This window comes from Eschrichtius robustus, chromosome 1, assembly GCF_028021215.1.
Source record: "Eschrichtius robustus isolate mEscRob2 chromosome 1, mEscRob2.pri, whole genome shotgun sequence".
Lineage (NCBI taxonomy): Eukaryota > Metazoa > Chordata > Mammalia > Artiodactyla > Eschrichtiidae > Eschrichtius > Eschrichtius robustus.
In genome coordinates, this window is record NC_090824.1 from 25,433,883 (window position 1) to 25,453,075 (window position 19,193).

At 37.2% G+C, this 19,193-nt stretch overlaps 1 protein-coding gene across 1 annotated transcript in view; it reads left to right on the plus strand.

Annotated features, from left to right (window-relative positions):
* The window catches only part of SPTLC2 (serine palmitoyltransferase long chain base subunit 2), a 117,021-nt gene that overhangs the window by 83,194 nt on the left and 14,634 nt on the right, over positions 1-19,193 (plus strand). Inside the window, exons 10-11 of the mRNA XM_068541985.1 lie at positions 13,983-14,118; positions 16,844-16,973. Coding sequence (XP_068398086.1) covers positions 13,983-14,118; positions 16,844-16,973 — 266 coding nt within the window. The remainder of the gene's footprint in view (positions 1-13,982; positions 14,119-16,843; positions 16,974-19,193) is intronic.

Consider the following 19,193-nt stretch of genomic DNA (forward strand, 5'->3'; position numbering starts at 1 on the left):
ATGTCCCATAGGTCTCCTAAAAGGCAGTCTTACAGTAGGCAGTCTGAACCAGATGTGTTAGTAATACTTGGTGCCACCCTTTTATCAGCCTCTCTCTCTTGACAAAGTATGTATAAGAAAAACTAATACTAAAACATCCTAGGAAAAAATAGCTTTATGGGAATGAAAGTAGATGCACAGATGAAAGATAAATATTTTTTGACCAGTATTGTCTGATTTGTGCATTCATTCATATGATTTGTTAAAAAATTTATTTATGTAATTATTTTTGGCTGCATTGAGTCTTCGTTGCTGCACGTGGGCTTTCTCTAGTTGCGGTGAATGGGGGCTACTCTTTGTTGCGGTGCGCAGGCTTCTCACTGTGGTGGCTTCTCTTGTGGAGCACGGGCTCTAGGCACCTGGGCTTCAGTAGTTGCGGCACACGGGCTCAGTAATTGTGGCCCATGGGCTCTAGAGTGCAGGCTCAGTAGTTGTGGTGCACAGGCTTAGGTGCTCCATGGCATGTGGGATCTCCCCGGACCAGGGATCGAACCCGTGTCCCCTGCATTGGCAGGCAGATTCTTAACCACTGCGCCACCAGGGAAGTCCCCATATGATTTTTTTTTAAAAGGAAAGAAGGGAAAGGCCAATCCCTTTATGCTTTCATTTCCTGCCTCAGGGCAAGGGCTTTAACTCCAAAGTGCTGTTTTCACAACACTTCCCCTGTCTTACAAATTCCTGGAACACCCAGCACTAAAAAGTTTGGGGTTTTTTTTAGATTTGTCTTAAACAACAAAGGCTAAGAGGAAAATGCTTGAGCCCACCCCTGTAATGTCTAGATGGTTCTGTTTTGGTTTTGTTTTTTAAGTAAAACGGTGATTATTAAATAGTAGTTAGATATACTTAAGATTATAAAATGAGAGATCAGACATTTAACCTCATTCCAGTTTTTTTTTCCAGTTTATTTTCCAAGTAATTAAAATTTATTTTTATTTTTTTGAAGTATTGACATGGATACAGTAAAGTGCAGAAATCTTAGACATACAGTTTAGTGAATAATGCACACTTGTCTAATCACCACCCAGATCATGTTGTAGAACATTTTCAGCATCCCAGAAGGTTATCTTGTTACCTCTTCCCAATTCATTCCTCCTTGCCAAAGATAACCATTATTTTGACTTCTATCACTATATATTAGTTTTGCCTATTCTTGAACTTCATGTAAATGGAATCTTACCTACAATACAGTACATACAGTCACTCTTCTGAATTTAGTGTATTTTATTCATCATACGTCTTTGAGATTCATTCACATATTTTGGTGAAACGATAATTCATTTTCATTGCTGTCCAGTATCCCGTTGTTTCAATATATCACAGTTTTTTCATTCTGCTGACGGAAATTGGGTTATTTCCTGATTTGGGCTGTTATTAAGAGTGACATTCTTACCCATGCCATTTGGTACATAACTCTGTTGGGTATATGTACTTAGGAATGAAATTGCTGGGTCATAGAGTAGGCATATCTTTAGGTTCAGCATATATTGCCATTTTTAACAAAGTACCAGTTTACAGTCTCACTGGCAATGTATTGTTCCATATTTTTGCCAACACTTGTAACCTTTCAACTAATTTAAAAACACATTCCATTCCCGTTAGGGGAAATTAGAAATGGAAGTAGAAAAAAAGAGAAACATTATTTATTCTTACTCCAAATTAGGAACATACCATTTTATATTTAATGTGTTTATTCATTTCCTCCTTTTGCCCTGTCTTCCCAACTGAACTCAGTATTTTGAGAATATTTATGTAATTCCACCCAAGACAAAAAATGTACAAAAATGAACAGGAAGAAGAGCTAAATAAATGGCAGGATATCTGTGCTCATGGGTTGGAAGACTTACTATTGTTAAGGTAGTGATACTCCTCAAGTATGTAGATTCAACAACATACCTATCAAAATCCCAGCTGCCTGTTTTTAGAAATAGGCAAGCTAATCCTAAAAATCATATGGAAAAGCAAGAGACCCAGAATACCCAAATAGTCTTGGGAAAAAAACAAAATTGAAGGACTCACATGTCCCAAAGCTGTAGTGACAAGACATTGTCATCCTGGCATAAGTATAGATATATAAACCGTGAAATATAACTTAGAATCCAGAAGTAAACTTTTCTATTTATGGTTAGTTGGTATTCAGGACAATTCATTGGGGAAAGAATAGTCTTTTTAGAAAAATGATTCTCGGACAACTGGATATCCACATGCAAAGGAATGATGTTGGACCCGTACCTCACACCATATACAAAAATAACTCAAAATGGATCAAAGGCCTAAATGTAAGAGCTAAATTTATAAAACTCTTATTTTTTTTTTTTTTGTCCATGCTGCGCGGCATGCGGGATTTTAGTTCCCCGACCAGGGATCAAACCCGTGCCCCCTGAACTGGAAGCACAGAGTCTTAACCACTGGACTGCCAGGGAAGTCCCTAAATTTATAAAACTCTTAGAAGAAAACATAGATGTAAAATTTTCATGACTGTGGATTAGGCAGTGGTTTCTTAGTTATGACACCCAAGAGAACAAGCAACCAAAGAAAAAAATAGATAAATTGGACTGAATCAAAATTAAAAGCTTTTGTTCTTTAAGGGACACTCCAGCAAGATAGTGAAAAGACAACCCTCAGAGTGGGAGGAAATTTTGCAAACCATATATCTAATAAGGGTCTAGTGTCCAGAGTGTATAAAGAACTTTTACAACTCAAATTAAACAACTCAATTTAAAAATGGGTGGTACTTCCCTGGTGGCGCAGTGGTTAAGAATCCGCCCGCCAATGCAGGGAACATGGGTTCGAGCCCTGGGCCAGGAAGATCCCACATGCCATGGAGCAGCTAAGCCCGTGTGCCACAACTACTGAGCTTGTGCTCTAGAGCCCGTGAGCCACATCTGCTGAAGCCAACCTGCCTAGAGGCCATGCTTTGCAACAAGAGAAGCCACCACAATGAGAAGCCCATGCACCGCAACGAAGAGTAGCCCCCACTCACTGCAGCTAGAGAAAGCCCGTGTGCAGCAACGAAGACCCAACACGGCCAAAAATAAATAAATAAGTAAATAAATAAATAAAAGCAATCGTTTAAAAAAATAATAAAATAAAATAAAAATGGGCAAAGAATTCGAATAGACACTTCTCCAAAGAAGATACACAAATGGCCAAAAAGGACAGAAGAGAAGATGGTCAACCTATTAGTCATTAAGAAAATGCACATGAAAACCACAAAATCCCACTTTACACCCACTAGGATGGCTAAAATAAAAAAGATAAACAATAACATTGTTGGTGAGGATCTAATAAAATAAAATGGAATACTCCCATATTACTGACAGGAATGTAAAATAACCCAGCCACTTTGGAAAACAGTTTCCAGTTCCTCAAAAAGTTAAATACATAGTTACCATATGACCCAGAAATTCTGTTGTTAGGTATATACCCAACAGAATTGAAAACGTATGTCCACATGACAACTTGCACAGGAATGTTTATAGCAGCATTATCCATGATAGCCAAAAATCAGAAACAACCCAAATGTGCATCAGCTCATGAATAGATAAATAAAATGTGGTATATTTGTACAATATTATTCGGCCATAAAAAGGAATGAAGTACTGATACATGGTATAATATGAATGAAACTTGAAAACGTTATGTTAGGTGAAAGAGGCCAGTACAAAAGGTCACATATTATATGATTCCATGTATATGAAATGTCCAGAATAGATAAAAACTACTGAATTGTACATTTTAGAAGGATGAATTTTAAAGGATGTGAATTATATCTCAATTAATAATAATAATTGAGGTGAAAAACTCCAAAGAGTAGAGGAACTGGGGAGTAAATTTTATTATATATAAGTTATATATGTAGTTTATAAATACAAGTAATTATATATATCTTATATATAAATATATAAATTATACATGCAATTATATATTTATGTAAGCTATAATAATTTGTAACAGTCCAGTTAATGAAATAGAAGTAAAATTCCAGAAAGGAATCCAAACATATATAAAGAAAGGGCCTACTGAATAGAGACCCTGCTTAACCATAAGTATGTGTTACTTTTAATATACTGTTAATCAGTTAGCTTGTATTTTTATATTGGGTTTTCCTATGTGTGGTTTTGCACTCTAAATATATCAAATTGCCCCAAGTTTATATCTTCCTCTAGAGTAAATGTGGTAATTGAATCTAAGGGACGTAAAAACATGCCCAAGATCATATAGCTAATGCATCTCCAACTCAGGTTTAAGGATACAAGAGAAAAGAAATCCATGGTTCCTATAAAGAAATAACAGGACCAATAGGAGTTCTCAACCAACCAGCAACAGTGCTGCCTTCCTAAGTCACATTTGGAAAAGTCTAGGGGCATTTTTGATTGTCACAGACTGGGCTATGGAGAGATGCTATTGGCATTTATTGCCAAGAGGCCAGTGATTCTAAATGTTCTGCAGGGCACTGGACAGCCTTAACAACCAAGAATTGTTATGCCCCAAATGCCCCAAATGCCCCAAATGCCAATAGCAGTCTTATTGAGAAACATTGGCAATGGTTGACCCAAATTTTGTAGTATGCCCCCTTTTGGAAGATGGGGGATGACAGAAATCTTACAGTGGAAGTTGGGAAGAAGAATGCAGGATGAAAGGAAGTCTCTGGGCACCACGTCTTTTCCTGAGAGCAGAGCCAGAGAATTAATTTATTTTTAATTTTTATTTTATATTGGAGTATAGCTGATTTACAATGTTGTGTTAGTTTCAGGTGTACAGCAAAGTGATTCAGTTATACATAGTGTTTCAAGTGTACAAGCTTTTAAGTTTATTTAGGTCCCATTTGTTTATTTTTGTTTTTATTTTCATTAGTCTAAGTGGTGGATCCAAAAAGATATTGCTGTGATTTATGTCCAAGAATGTTCTGCCTATGTTTTACTCTAAGAGTTTTATAGTATCTGATTTTACATTTATTTTAGGTGTTTAATCCATTTTAGTTTATTTTTGTGTATGGTATTAGAGAATGTTCTGGTTTCATTCTTTTACATGTAGCTGTCCAGTTTTCCCAGCACCACTTATTGAAGAGCTTGTCTTTTCTCCTTTGTTATAGATTAATTGACCATAGGTGCATGGGTTTATTTCTGGGCTTTCTATCCTGTTTCATTGATCTGTAAGTCTGTCTTTGTGCCAGTACCATACTGTTTTGATTACTGTAGCTTATATAGTATAGTCTGAAGTCAGAGAGCCTGATTCCTCCAGGTCCGCTTTCCTTTCTCATGATTGCTTTGGCTATTCAGGGTCTTTTGTGTCTCCATACAAATTTTAAGATTTTTTTTGTTCTAGATCTGCAAAAAGTGCCCTTGGTAGTTTGATAGTGGTTTCATTGAATCTGTAGATTGCCTTGGGTAGTATAGTCATTTTGACAGTATTCATTTTTCCAATCCAAGAACATGGTGTATCTTTCCATCTGTCCGTGTCATCTTCAATTTCTTTCATCAGTGTCTTACAGTTTTTGGAGTACAGGTCTTCTGCCTCCTTAGGTAGGTTTATTCCTAGGCGTTTTATTCCTAATATTTCCTTTTAGTCAGTTGTACTTAATATAGAAGCCAAAGTGGATCAATGAGTAGTGGTTAAGACAACAGTCTGAAACCAGAAGAATCAGAGAGTTCAAATCCTGGTTCTTCCACTTGGAGTTACATAACCTCTTCGGGTGTTAGTTTCCTCAGCTGCAAAATAATTCTTAAAGTTGCCTCTGTTTCCAAAAGGGAGTGGTGAGAAAGTCTGCTAATAGTCTGTTCTTCTTCTCAGAAGTTACTGATGTGGTGTATGAAAGATGCTGTGATTTTAAGTGTTGAGCATGAAAGGAATTTGAATTATTCTTCTTAGCCCAGGTTTACTTGTCTCTTTTGAAAGTGTCATTGTGATTGCATCTGAGATTTTCTGCCATGCCAACTATTTACAGTTCTTGGAGCTGCTATAACGGCAGTAATTAAGGCACACCTAACTCCTCCTTTGCATAAGCCCAGAGTATTTCCAGCTGAGAAGGAGATGGAGCTGTTGTCCTAATATTGGATTTAGATATAGCACCACTAGTGCAAGAGAATGCCAAGTTCATTTAAATTAATATAAATCAACACGTTCATCCATTCACTTATGGAAGACTATAAAGTAGTATCTTATCAGGAAGTAAGGCTGGTTAGTAGTTGACTTGGTAATATTTAGAGATACAATAACTGAAGCTAAATATAATTTTCCCCTGATTAGAAATTGCTTTACCGGCAAAAGGAAAATGAAGAAGCATTTATTGAGCCTGGCACTGTGCTTACTATGTTACATAGTTTCTTTGCTTTAAAGGGAGTCAGTACTAGAAGCTTCCATAATTACTTTGGAAATAGCCTTTGAAAACATAGTTTGCATGTGATTTGAGTTACCTGATACTATAAAGACTTGTATAAGAGGTCTTCAAGATATAAGCTCCAGTTTTAGATATCAGTGGAGACACGTGTTTAACATAGGCAGAGTAAACACTGAGGATGTCTGAGTTTATTCTATTTTTTAAAGAAGATGCTTTTCAAGAGAAAAACCACAGGAGTGAAACATGTTCCTTTTCACTCTGCAGTGTAGTCCAACCAAAGTAAAATATTAGAAAAAGTAACCTTCCAAATAGTAAACATAAGACTTTGGACAGATGAGTAAACTGAAAGATTGATAGTTAAGTTCAATTCTTAGACATAAAGTATTAAAGAGATATTATGTGAAATATCCAAAATGTAATGTCTTTGATAGTATAAATTAGAAGAAGGTGATGGGTAGTATTTTTCCATATTTTATCCTGCCTTATGTCCCATAACTCCTAATTAACGCTGAAAGCTAACTGAAACCATTCTTGGGGCTATCTATTCTGTTTTGGGGACCCTAAACTGAGAAAACCCGTATGTGCTTTGATATTATGACCTTTAAGAAGAAGCGGGGAGGGGGAAGAAGCTCTTCAGTTTCAAATTCTTCTAGCCCATTATGATTAATTGGAAAGTATAAGTCTGAGGAGTAGCAGTAATTTTATTTTTCCCAGGAATGCAGATTATATCAGCATATCCAGGAAATCTAAGAAGATTAGGAGCTGTGTAATGGAGTCTAATGTGAGTTAGGGGATCAACTCTGACTGAACATCATTCATATTTGTGTCCTTTATTTTGAAAGATTTCGGTTAACACTGGAAATGTTTTTTTTGAAGTTGCAGACTCAAACTCATTTTGCTGATTATAAGTTATATAAAAGCTCATCAGCTAAATTGAAAGTTATATTGCTGTGTAAACAGATGAGTACTTGCTATATTTTTTGAAGCCTGAGTTTTGAGTAGTTAACACTAATGCCGTTTAAGACAAAATGTCTGCTGCCTTTTGTATTTCTTGCTTTGTGCATAGATCTTATCTTTTTTTTCTTTTTAACTGGCCCTGAGACTTAAGAAAATTTTTATCTCATAGAACACCATCTGTTCTGATTAATAACTGTCTTGGAGGGCTTACAGAATTTTGAGTAATAACGGAGTAGTTCCTTCAAACCCTAAGATTACAAGCCTGAGAACCCTGAGAAATCTGGATTAAGACTTGGTAAAAATATTTCTTTTGAAAATGTCTGGAATGCAGTTAGTACAACTGCAAAATCTGTTTAGCAGTGGTTAATAAGTATAACTCTCTATGTAATTCTGTATTGTAAAAGTGATTTAAAGTTATCAATATATAATGGTTATCAATACATAGATAATTGTGCTGTTCCTTCTACCTCCATCTTCCACCCTTTTTAGGCTTTCTATTTTCTTAAAAGAAATAATGATGCCATCATTATTTCTTAAAACTAATGATACCATCACAACCTATTGATCCATCATATTCATTACTTCCCTCCTTAGCATAAAATTTATTACAAGAAGTTGAGGACTAAAAAATGACCAGTTAAAGTTACCTGCTACATTTTCTGGGACATTAACTACACATACGTGTTTACTTTTCTCTCTTTCATGCCAGGCTGTAGGTTCTAATTGAAGAGATTCTAAAAATGGCTTCATTCTAACAGATTGTGTTAAGGAATTCCAAAAGGACAGCCAGCACAGTAAGGTTCATTTGTGAACTTCAAGAGAATCAGTACAGAGGTTTTCTCTAAATTGCTTTTACGCTTTTTATCACCCTTAAAAGTAAAGATTTATGTTTGAAAAGTAGAGAAGAATGCTGACCTCTTATATTACCATCTGTGTTCTCTCTGAGGCAAGGATAAAGACCTTTTAAGAGTTAGTATCTTTTTTTTTTTTAATAAATTTATTTATTTATTTATTTTTGGCTGAACTGGGTCTTCGTTGCTGTGCGCGGGCTTTCTCTAGTTGTGGCGAGTGGGAGCTCCTCTTCGTTTTGGCGTGCGGGCTTCTCATTGTGGTGGCTTCTCTTGTTGCGGAGCACGGGCTCTAGGCACTCAGGCTTCAGTAGTTGTGGCACGTGGGCTCAGTAGTTGTGGCTCACGGGCTCTAGAGCGCAGGCTCAGTAGTTGTGGTGCACGGGCTTAGTTGCTCCGCGGCATGTGGGATCTTCCCGGGCCAGGGCTCGAACCTGTGTCCCCTGCATTGGCAGGCAGATTCTTAACCACTGCGCCACCAGGGAAGCCCAGTATCTTTTTTTTTAACAAGGCTAACCTTTCTTTGTTTTTAAATTCGTGTTAGACCAGATACTTGCTGCAGCTCTGCAGTAAGAAAACTCTTTAGAACTGAGGTAGCAGATTGGACTTAAGTACCATGCTTCTTGTATTAATATTAACTGGTATTTTATATGATATTTAATTCAAAATTGGTAACAGTGTTGTCTTTAAAATTCAGTGTCACCTCAGGAATAAGGGACAACCCCTTTCCCAATATGTATAACTGCAAAAGCTTACTGATTTGTAAGTAACTTAACTTGGCTGCTTTTCCTTTTATTATCTTTGAAATTATTAGGTTGAATCAGAAGAAATCGCCTTTTTAAGGTCAAAAATAGTCAAATATTGGCAGTTTCATGGTTCAGCCTAGTAGTTTTGTTGGATAAACAGACCACTTAATTTCTGGGATTCACTATGACCTCTATTTCTAATTTAGTTTGCTTCTTTCTCCAGCACTGGTCTTGATTCTTCCCCTCAGTCTTTATTCCCTACTCACCAGTGATGATTGCAGTTTGCTTTTCCAGATGAGTTTATTGGAAGAACTACTTTCCACTTGTCTCATACTTGCCCTGTGTCTTAGGCTCCTTCACCCATTCATCCCTATCCTATTCATTTGCTAGTAAGTGCCGTTTAAAAAGTAAAATACAGATATTGTTACCCAATAAAGGGTTAAACACTTTAAAGTTTGAAAAGTACATAATTTCTTGCTGTGGTGTAGAAGAAAAAGCACTAAACGGGAGTCAGAACCTTGATCTTCCTCCTACTGAATGAAAGGCCTTAGAGAAAGTAGTTTAACATTTATGGGCCTGTTTCTTTGTGTATAAAGTATAAATACAGTTTACCTGTGAACAACAGAGGTTTAAACTGCCCGGGTCCACTTACATGTAGATATTTTTCAACAGTAAATGCTGCAGTACTACGTGGTCCCTGGTTGGTTGAATCTGCAGATTCAGAGAGACCTCAGCTATGGAGGACCGACTATAAATTATATGTGGATTAAGGGTCAACTGTAGTACATTCTTTTACCATATCCACCTAAAGCAGTTAGAATCAAATGAAACTGAGCTGTTAGTTGCTAATTATAGTAATTCTTCCCTTATTTGGGCATGACTAGGATGCTTAAATAAATATTTAGGAGAGAATTTTATTTTATTGAAGTATAGTTGATTTACAATATTGTGTTAGTTTCAGGAGTATAGCACAGTGATTCATTATTTTTGCAGATTATATTCCATTATAGGTTATTATAAGATAATGGGTATAAGTCCCTGTGCTATACAGTAAATTCTTTTGCTTATCTATTTTATGTGTAGTAGTTTATATCTGTTAATCCCATACTTTTAATTTGTCCCTCCCCCCTTCCCTCTCTCCTTTGGTAACCATAAGTTTGTTTTCTAAGTCTGTAAGTCTATTTCTGTTTTGTAGATAAGTTCATTTGTATCAATTTTTTAGATTCCACATATAAGTGATATCATATGATATTTGTCTTTCTCTGTCTGAACTTAGTATGATAATCTCTAGGTCCATCCATGGTGCTGAAAATGGCATTAGTTCTTTTTTCTAATGGCTGAGTAATATTCCACTGTGTGTGTGTGTGTGTGTGTACACTGTGTGTATGTATACACACACACACATCTTTGTCCATTCATCTGTCGATGGACATTTAGGTTGCTTCCATGTCTTGGCTGTTGTAAATAATGCTGTGAATGCTGGGGTGCATGTATCTTTTAGAATTAGAGTTTTCGTCTTTTCCAGATATATGCCCATATAAGTGATACCATATAGTATTTGTCTTTCTCTGCCTGACTTATTTAACTAAGCATAATATTCTCTAGGTCCATCCCTGTTGCTGCAAATGGCATTATTTCATTCTTTCTTATGGCTGAGTAATATTCCATATCTTCTTAATCCAGTCATCTGTTGATGGACACTTGGGTTGCTTTCATGTCTTGGCTACTGTAAATAGTGCTGCTGTGAACATTGGGGCGCATATATCTTTTAGAATTAGTGTTTTCTTTTTTTCCAAATATATACACAGAGGTGGAATTAATTGCTGGATTATATGGTAGTTCTATTTTTATCAATAGTTTTTTAAGGAACCTCCATACTATTTTCCATAGTGTCTGCACCAATTTACATTCCCACCAGCAGTGTACAAGGGTTCCTTTTATCCACATCCTCTATTTAGGAGAGAATTCTTTTTTTTTTTTTTTTTTTTAATTTTTTGGCTGCACCACGTGACATGTGGGATCTTAGTTCTCTGACCAGGGATCAAACCTGTGCCCCCTGCATTGACAGCACAGAGTCTTAACCACTGGACTGCCAGGGAAGTCCCTCAGAGAGAATTCTTTTAAATCTGAACTTTATAACTGCCAAAATGAAAGTTGGTAATCTCAACTCTAATGTCCATTAACACATAAATGGGTAAACAAATTGTGGTATATCTTTGGTAAGGAATACTATTCAGCAATAATAAGGATATGTAAGTTGGGAATTTTAAATGCCTATTCTCAGTATCTTCCAGTTTTGCCTATGAATGTTATTTTAGATGTATTTTCTTTTGGGACTCTTCTTGTCAAGGAACAGATGACAATGAATGGTGAGACTGAGATTTCCACTTCCTTTTGTTACAGAGAACTTGCTTAGAATGATATAGCCATAGGTGGAAAAGGTAAGGTCTAAATCTCTTAGCATTTCTTCTTTTCCTTGATAATTTTTCTTGATAATCTTGAAATAAGAAAAAAATATTTTAACAAAAGGTAGTTGGTTTGTGATAAGAAAAAGGTAGCAAGTTGTAAAATAGTAAGTGGTATAGGAAAAATTAATGTACACTAAATTAGCAAATGTGTCACTCAGTTTCTAAAAATCTTTAATATCATTTATATGCAATAAAATTCACCAATTTTAAGTGTGTAATTCCATGAGTTTTGACAAATGTATACAGTCATGTAACCATACCATAACTGAAGTGTAGAATGTTTTTGTCACCCCTGAAAAGTCACCTTCATACCGCTCTGCTGTCAGTCCTCTCTCCATTCCCTGGCAACCACTAATCTGTTTTCTATCATTGTAATTATATCTTTTTAAGAATTTCCTATAAATGAATTCACAAGAGTATAGTCTTTTGTGTCTGACTTATTTCATTTAACATAATCCTTTTGAGATTCATCATTTTTGCATGTATCAGTTGTTCCCTTTTTATGTATTTTCTTTCTCTCTTCATCATGTTTCTTCTACTTTTCTGAATGTATGGAATATATTTATAATAGCATTTTTATATCCTTGTCTGCTAATATTCTGTCATTTCTGGTCTGTTTCTGTTGATAGACCTTTCTCCTAGTTGGTGGGTCATATTTTCCTGTTTCTTTGAATGCCTAGAATTTTTTATTATACATCACACATTGTGAATTTTACATTACTAGGGGCTGCATTTTGTATTCATTTAGGTAATAATGTTGGACTTTGTTCTTGGAATCAATTGGATCCTTTTAAGACTTGCTTTTAAGGGGTGTTAGGGTGGGCCAGAGCAACTTTTAGTCTAGGGCTAATTTAGCTCCACTACTAATGTGATTCTGAGGTCTTTCCATTTTGGTTGGTGAAAATAGAAGCTATTCCCAACTGTATGAGTGCTGGGAATTGTTCAGTCTGCTGCTTTCTGTTGGAGCTTTCTCCAGCCCCTCATAGCTTCTTCTCATACATGTTCAGATCAGCACTTTGCCAAATGCTCTTCTGTAGACCCCCAAAGGTCTCTCTGTGCACCTTCCTCCGCTCCTGTTTTGTGCCCAGTAAATTCTAGCCACCTTAGCCTCCCCAACTCCAAAATCTGACGTCGTCGACTGACAAGGCTAGGTCCCCACTCCTGGAGCAGCCCGGGACCTGTCTCCAGGTGGTATGGGGACAATCCAGAGACTCGCTTCTGTTTTCCCTTCTCTCCAGCAGCACAGTCCTCCACTGCCTGGGGCCCAATGTCTGAAAACCATTTTGTAATATACTCTGTCCAGCTTTCTGTTGTTTACAAGCAGAAAAGAAAATCCGGTTCCTGGTACTCTTTCAGGGCTGGAAGTGGAAGTCTCTCATTCTAAATGTAGAGTAAGCATGTGTTGGTATTTCTAGGGGAAAATTAGAGTACGTGGCTCATCAACTGTCAACATAAACTTAACATACTTTAATGTCTGCTTTAATATGTGTAAGATGTATGTCATAAGTGATGTTCTTCAGTGTTCACACTAAACTAATCTAAGCTTGTATGTGCTTCTCTGGTCAACTTGAAATTATTTACATAACGAGGATTAATTTGGGGTTATTTGTAGCAAACTTATCTAGAGTAGTTTCCCATCAATGACGGATATGTTAGTGTTTTGATTCTAAGGACATTTGTTAGTCACCTGTATTTGCAATTGATTAGCTTACCTTTGAGCTGTATGGTTGTATTTTTTAAAATATGAATTTGCTGGCTTTCTAATATATGTGAAAATGACTGCAGCCTTTTCTTATTTGTGAGTATTTGTGATTTAGAAAACCATAAAACAGTTCTTAGCCCTTTGCAAGCTGATCTTTTGAATTTATATCTTGCTCTCTGTAACAGAACGATTGTTTTTGGACATCTGTTCATAGACTGACCTACCATAAAGTCAAAACCAGGCCACATATTTAGTCAATCAGCAGTTAGAGAAATGTGTGTCTTAAGCCATTTGTGTTTTAGGGAAGATGAACAAAGTAGGATTAAAAATATGATTTTTACATTATTATATGTGTGTGCTATTGTTGTCTGGTAGAAGTTTTAGGGAAATGGTAACATAAACTCAAACTCTTAAGAGGAAAATGTGGGGCTCTGAATGGTTCTGTCTCTGGTCTTCTAGTCAACTGTGCCACTCATTATTGTGTAACTGTAGGCCAGTCACAACCTTTGTGAGTCTCCTAATATATAAAGTGAAAATGATAATAATTATCCAAACTACTGTAAAGGGGTGGTAGAGTGTTAAATGAGGTAGTATCAATGAAAATGTTTGAAGATGCTAATGTGCCATGGAAATACTGGTCATTAAACTTTATTTTGTACATTACTATAAAATCTGCTATCAACACCTACTATGACAGAATACAAACGCAAGATATATTTGTTTCTACTTATATTCCATACAGTTTACTGTGCAAAAATATTTTATATGGGAAAGGAAGAAACAAAACATAGAATTGATTGATAGAATAGAGATGGAGGAGATTGCTGTCTTTTTCCACTTCTTCATTCTTCGTATTATTTTGTTTCCCTCCCCATGATTTTCCAGGCAAAGAGTGTATACATCAGTTAGCTGAAAACGTCAGATATTTCAGGAGACGTCTGAAAAATATGGGCTTCATCATCTATGGAAATGAAGATTCTCCAGTGGTGCCTCTGATGCTCTACATGCCAGCCAAAATTGGGTACCTTTTTGCAGATTACAGATTGCCCTCTTATTAGACTTAAGGTTTACCATGATGTGAGACCAGGCTTATATATTTTGTTAGGTAAAATTGTCTTGGCCTCATTATGTTAACCTTCGTTTGCTAGATCTGCCGTAGATTAAACAAGTGGATTCCAATTTGTAAAATATGTTAACTTGTTAGTCTTTCCTTAAACAAACATTTGAGTTTAATGCACTCTTCTGGGGGATTGAGATCAGTGAACAAAACACAGAAAAATCCATGTCCTTGTGGAGTTTATGCTCTACTGGGGCAAGAGTCGGACAAACGTAATAAATAAGGAAATTATGTAATATGCCAGAAGGTGTTAAGGGCTATAGGAAAAAATAGAGCAGGATATGGGGTTTGAGAGTGCACTGTGGGTGGGCAGATTACAGTATTAAATGGGGTGGTCACCCTGGAGAGCCTCAGTGGTAAGGGAAGATGACATCTGAGCTTGAACTAGCTGAGCAAGTTAGCCACTTGAAGCAAGAAGCTCCTGTGCAAAGGCCACAATGCAGGAACATACTTAGCTGATGGAAGACTAGCAGGAGGTGAGTGGAGCTGAAGTGCAGTGCCCAAGGGGGAACAGTGAGCCATGAGGTCAGCCGTGTTTTTGCACAGTTACCAGATGTGCACTTTACACCAGCCTGTCTGGCTTGTGCAAGGTGTATATAATGGAAATCTTTGCCCTGGAATAGCTGTCAGTGTATTTGAGAAGTACAGATGTATAACGAAACCAAAATATATTTGAAAAGCAGATAAGAAGTGGACAAATCTAATTATTTGCAAAATAATTATGTGCAAAAGTGCACGAGAGATATAAAATAAAGGAGTCAGACTTCCCTGGTGGCGCAGTGGTTAAGAATCCGCCTGCCAGCGCAGGGGACACGAGTTCGAGCCCTGGTCCAGGAATATCCCACATGCCGCGGAGCAACTAAGCCCGTGTGCCACAACTACTGAGCCTGAGCTCTAGAGCCCGCGAGCCACAACTGCTGAGCCCGCGTGCCACAACTACTGAAGCCCACGCACCTAGAGCCTGTGCTCCGCAACAAGAGAAGCCACCCCAGCAAGAAGCCCGCGCACCGCAACGAAGAGTAGCCCCCGCTTGCCGCAACTAGAGAAAGCCCGTGCGCAGCAACAAAGACCCAACACAGCCAAAAATAAATAAATAAATAAATTTATTTAAAAAATAAAATAAAGGAGTCATCTGCTTAGTATAGGTTCAGTAAAAAAGGCACATCTTTTCAGATTTGTGAGTTTTGGCTGGATTGTAAATATAAAATTGAGTAAGGATCATTTCTCAGGTTTAATGGAACTCATCAAAGGAGCAAATATTTTTATTCATCTTTGAATCCCCAGTGCCCACCACAGCCCCTCGCACTCAGTAAATGTTGATTAAAGTGAATATAGGAGGGAAAATTAAATCAGAGAACCTGGAAGTATGGTGATTCCAAAGTTAATGAAGGGGGGATATTGGGAAAGGGTGCTCATTGAGGGAAAAAGAGGAGTTTAGTTTCCAGTAGGAAGTCATATGGGCAATTGGCATTATGGCCTTCAGAGGAGATGGAGGAAATGATGGAATCCTACACCAAAGCAGAGGTGTAGGATTTCCCTCATTCTTCTTTAAATGGAATTATCATCATAAATAAACTCAAAAAGTTACCTGTTCTGGAGGATTGACTTAGTCTAGAACCCTTTCTTTAGAGAGGACTGTGTCTAATTTATTCTATACAGGTGAAACTGACTTTGTACATTATAATTAAGATTTAGAGAGAGTAAGGCAGAATTGGAATAAAGCACTAGACAGTTCGGGAGCATGTGCTAAAGATGCAGGACTTGGCCTGACACAAAGGAAATACATTGAAGAGGATGTACTGTTACTAGGAGTGGGGAAAGCTGGTGCTATTACTAAAGTGAGTGGAATTTTTTTATTCTCAAACAAATGCTTTAAACAGATAAGGGAAAAGTCAAAAAGGAATAAGGTAGGTCAACAAGAGAAAAGGACAAAGAATAACATAATTTAGTAAATAACAAAATTTACATGAAAGTTAGAATTGTGTTAATTAGGCAAGATACAGATGTAGAGTAAGGTCACATGCCACGAGTTTGGCTTGGGATGGGGGGTTAAACAAGAACTGTGTGGTCTGGGTGGTCATCTGAAGGCTGGGGATGAGCTGGCCTCACAAACACCAAAGGAAACCCTGAATTACAAAGGCAGCTCAACACTTAAGTCGATCCAAAAAATGCCTGGTCTGGAAGGCTAGTGCTTGGCCTTTCTGCCAGCAGAAAGTTGTCCAGATCCTTTGCATCCTTAATCCTAAGAATTTTTTAAACTGCCAAGCCTAACATTTCAAGGACCAGGTTTTAAACTCAAGTTCATTTTGAAACCTCTGAACCACTGTTACATGTCAGTGACACCTTAAGGCTACAGTTGCAAATTACTTTAGGCAAGCCCTATTAAAAATTGGTCTGTGCCAACAATATTCTTTCACCTTTCTGAAGGAAACCATTTGGGAGAAGACCACTTTAGGATTGAATAAAAGAAGTCTTTGTAAACTGTCAATTTTAACTTTCATAGAAGTTAGAAGAAATTCCTAATAGAACTGTCTAGTGCCTGTATCACCCAAGAGTTTACATCATTCAGGCCTTTGTACTGTGTGCTTTATTATTCTTCCTGGTTTCTTTTCTTGTTTTCCCTCTGCAGCGCCTTTGGACGGGAGATGCTAAAGCGGAATATCGGTGTAGTTGTGGTAGGATTTCCTGCTACCCCAATCATTGAGTCCAGAGCCAGGTTTTGCCTGTCGGCAGCTCATACCAAAGAAATGCTTGATACTGTAAGTAGACACTTTCACTTTGATATAAATATACCGTATACTAAGAAGGCCTGTATATCAGATGAAATTAAATCATCTGTTGGTCCTGATGTTCTTTGAGCACCTGAGATATTTACTGGTAAAGTAGAGGAGGGAGTGCACAATGCTGCTTAATACATTGCTATTTACAAAAAATTGCGAAACTGTTAGCATCACCCACCAGACCCTGCATGATCAGGGCTCTAGGGAATTTTCTGGCTTCATCTTGTTCCACTCTCTCTCTCATTATGATCTCTACAGCTCTACATTCTCTTTCTACTCTAGCCATTTCTCCTCTGAGCTTTCTTGTGTGTTGTTCTGTCTGTGGCAGTTTCTCTCTTGACCTTTCTCTCCCCTTTGCCTGGCTGACTGCTACTCAATCTTAACATTTCCACTCAAAAGAAACTTGCTCAAGGGTTTTCCCAAACCCTCTTGGCTAGATATTTCTGGAAATCCTAAGACTCTCCCCTAGGAAATTCTTTATACCTGTTATTATTTAATGGCGATCTTTACCATTAGATAAATCTTTAGGAGGGACTAAGTCTATCTTTAGGAGGGACTAAGTCTATTTTTCTCATTCTGTATCCCCAGGACCTACCACAGTGCCAGGCACATAGTAGGAGCTCATAATTATGGTTTCCTTTGCTGTGCAGAAGCTTTTAAGTTCAATTAGATCCCATTTGTTTATTTTTGTTTTTATTTTCATTACTCTAGGAGGTGGATCCAAAAAGATATTGCTGCGATTTATGTCAAAGAGTGTTCTGCCTATGTTTTCCTCTAAGAATTTTATAGTATCTGGTCTTACATTTAGGTCTTTAATCCATTTTGAGGGTTTTTTTGGATATGCTGTTAGAGAATGTTCTGATTTCATTCTTTTACATGTAACTGTCCAGTTTTCCCAGCACCACTTATTGAAGAGATTGTCTTTTCTCCATTGTATATTATTGCCTCCTTTGTTGTAGATTAATTGACCTTAGGTGCGTGGGTTTATTTCTGGGCTTTCTGTCCTGTTCTTTTGATCTATAAGTCTGTCTTTGTGCCCATACCATGCTGTTTTGATTACTGTAGCTTTTATCGTATAGTCTGAAGTCAGTATAGCCTGATTCCTCCAGGTCCATTTTTCTTTCTCAAGATTGCTTTGGCTATTCAGAGTCTTTTATGTCTCCATACAAATTTTAAGATTTTTTTGTTCTGGGTCTGCAAAAAATGCCCTTGGTGATTTGATAGGGATTGCATTGAATCTGTAGATTGCCTTGGGTAGTATAGTCATTTTGACAATATTGATTCTTCCAATCCAAGAACATGGTTTATCTTTCCATCTGTCTGTGTCATCTTTGATTTCTTTCATCAACGTCACATAGTTTTCAGAGTACAGGTCTTCTGCCTCCTTAGGTAGGTTTATTGCTAGGTATTTTATTCTTTTTGATGTGACAGCAAATGGGATTGTTTCCTTAATTTCTCTTTCTGATCTTTTGGTGTTAGTGTATAGGAATGCAAGAGATTTCTGTGTATTAATTTTGTATCCTGCAACTTTACCAAATACATTGATGAGCTCTAGTAGTTTTCTGGTAACATCTTTAGGATATTCTATGTATAGTATCATGTCATCTGCAAACAGTGACAGTTTTACTTCTTTTCCAATTTGGATTCCTTTTATTTCGTTTTCTTCTCTGATTGCTGTGTCTAGGACTTCCAAACCTATGTTGAATAAAAGTGGCAAGAGTGGACATCCTTGTCTTGTTACTGATCTTAGAGGAAATGCTTTCAACTTTTCACCATTGAGTATGATGTTAGCTGTGGGTTTGTCATATATGGGCTTTACTATGTTGAGGTAGGCTCCCTCTTCTTTTGGCTGCACTATGCGGCTTGTGGGATCTCAGTTCCCCAACCAGGGATCAAGCCCAGGCCACTACAGTGACAGCACTGAATCCTAACCACTAGGCCACCAGGCAACTCCCAGAAGTAGGCTCCCTCTATGCTCACTTTCTGGAAAGTTTTTATCATAAATGGCTGTTGAATTTTGTCAAAAGCTTTTTCTGCATCTACTGAGATGATCATATAGTTTTTATTCTTCAATTTGTTAATGTGGTGTATCACACTGATTGATTTGTGGACATTGAAAAATTTTTGTATCCCTGGGATAAATCTCACTTGGTCATGGTGTATGGTCCTTTTAATGTATCATTGGATTCAGTTTGCTAG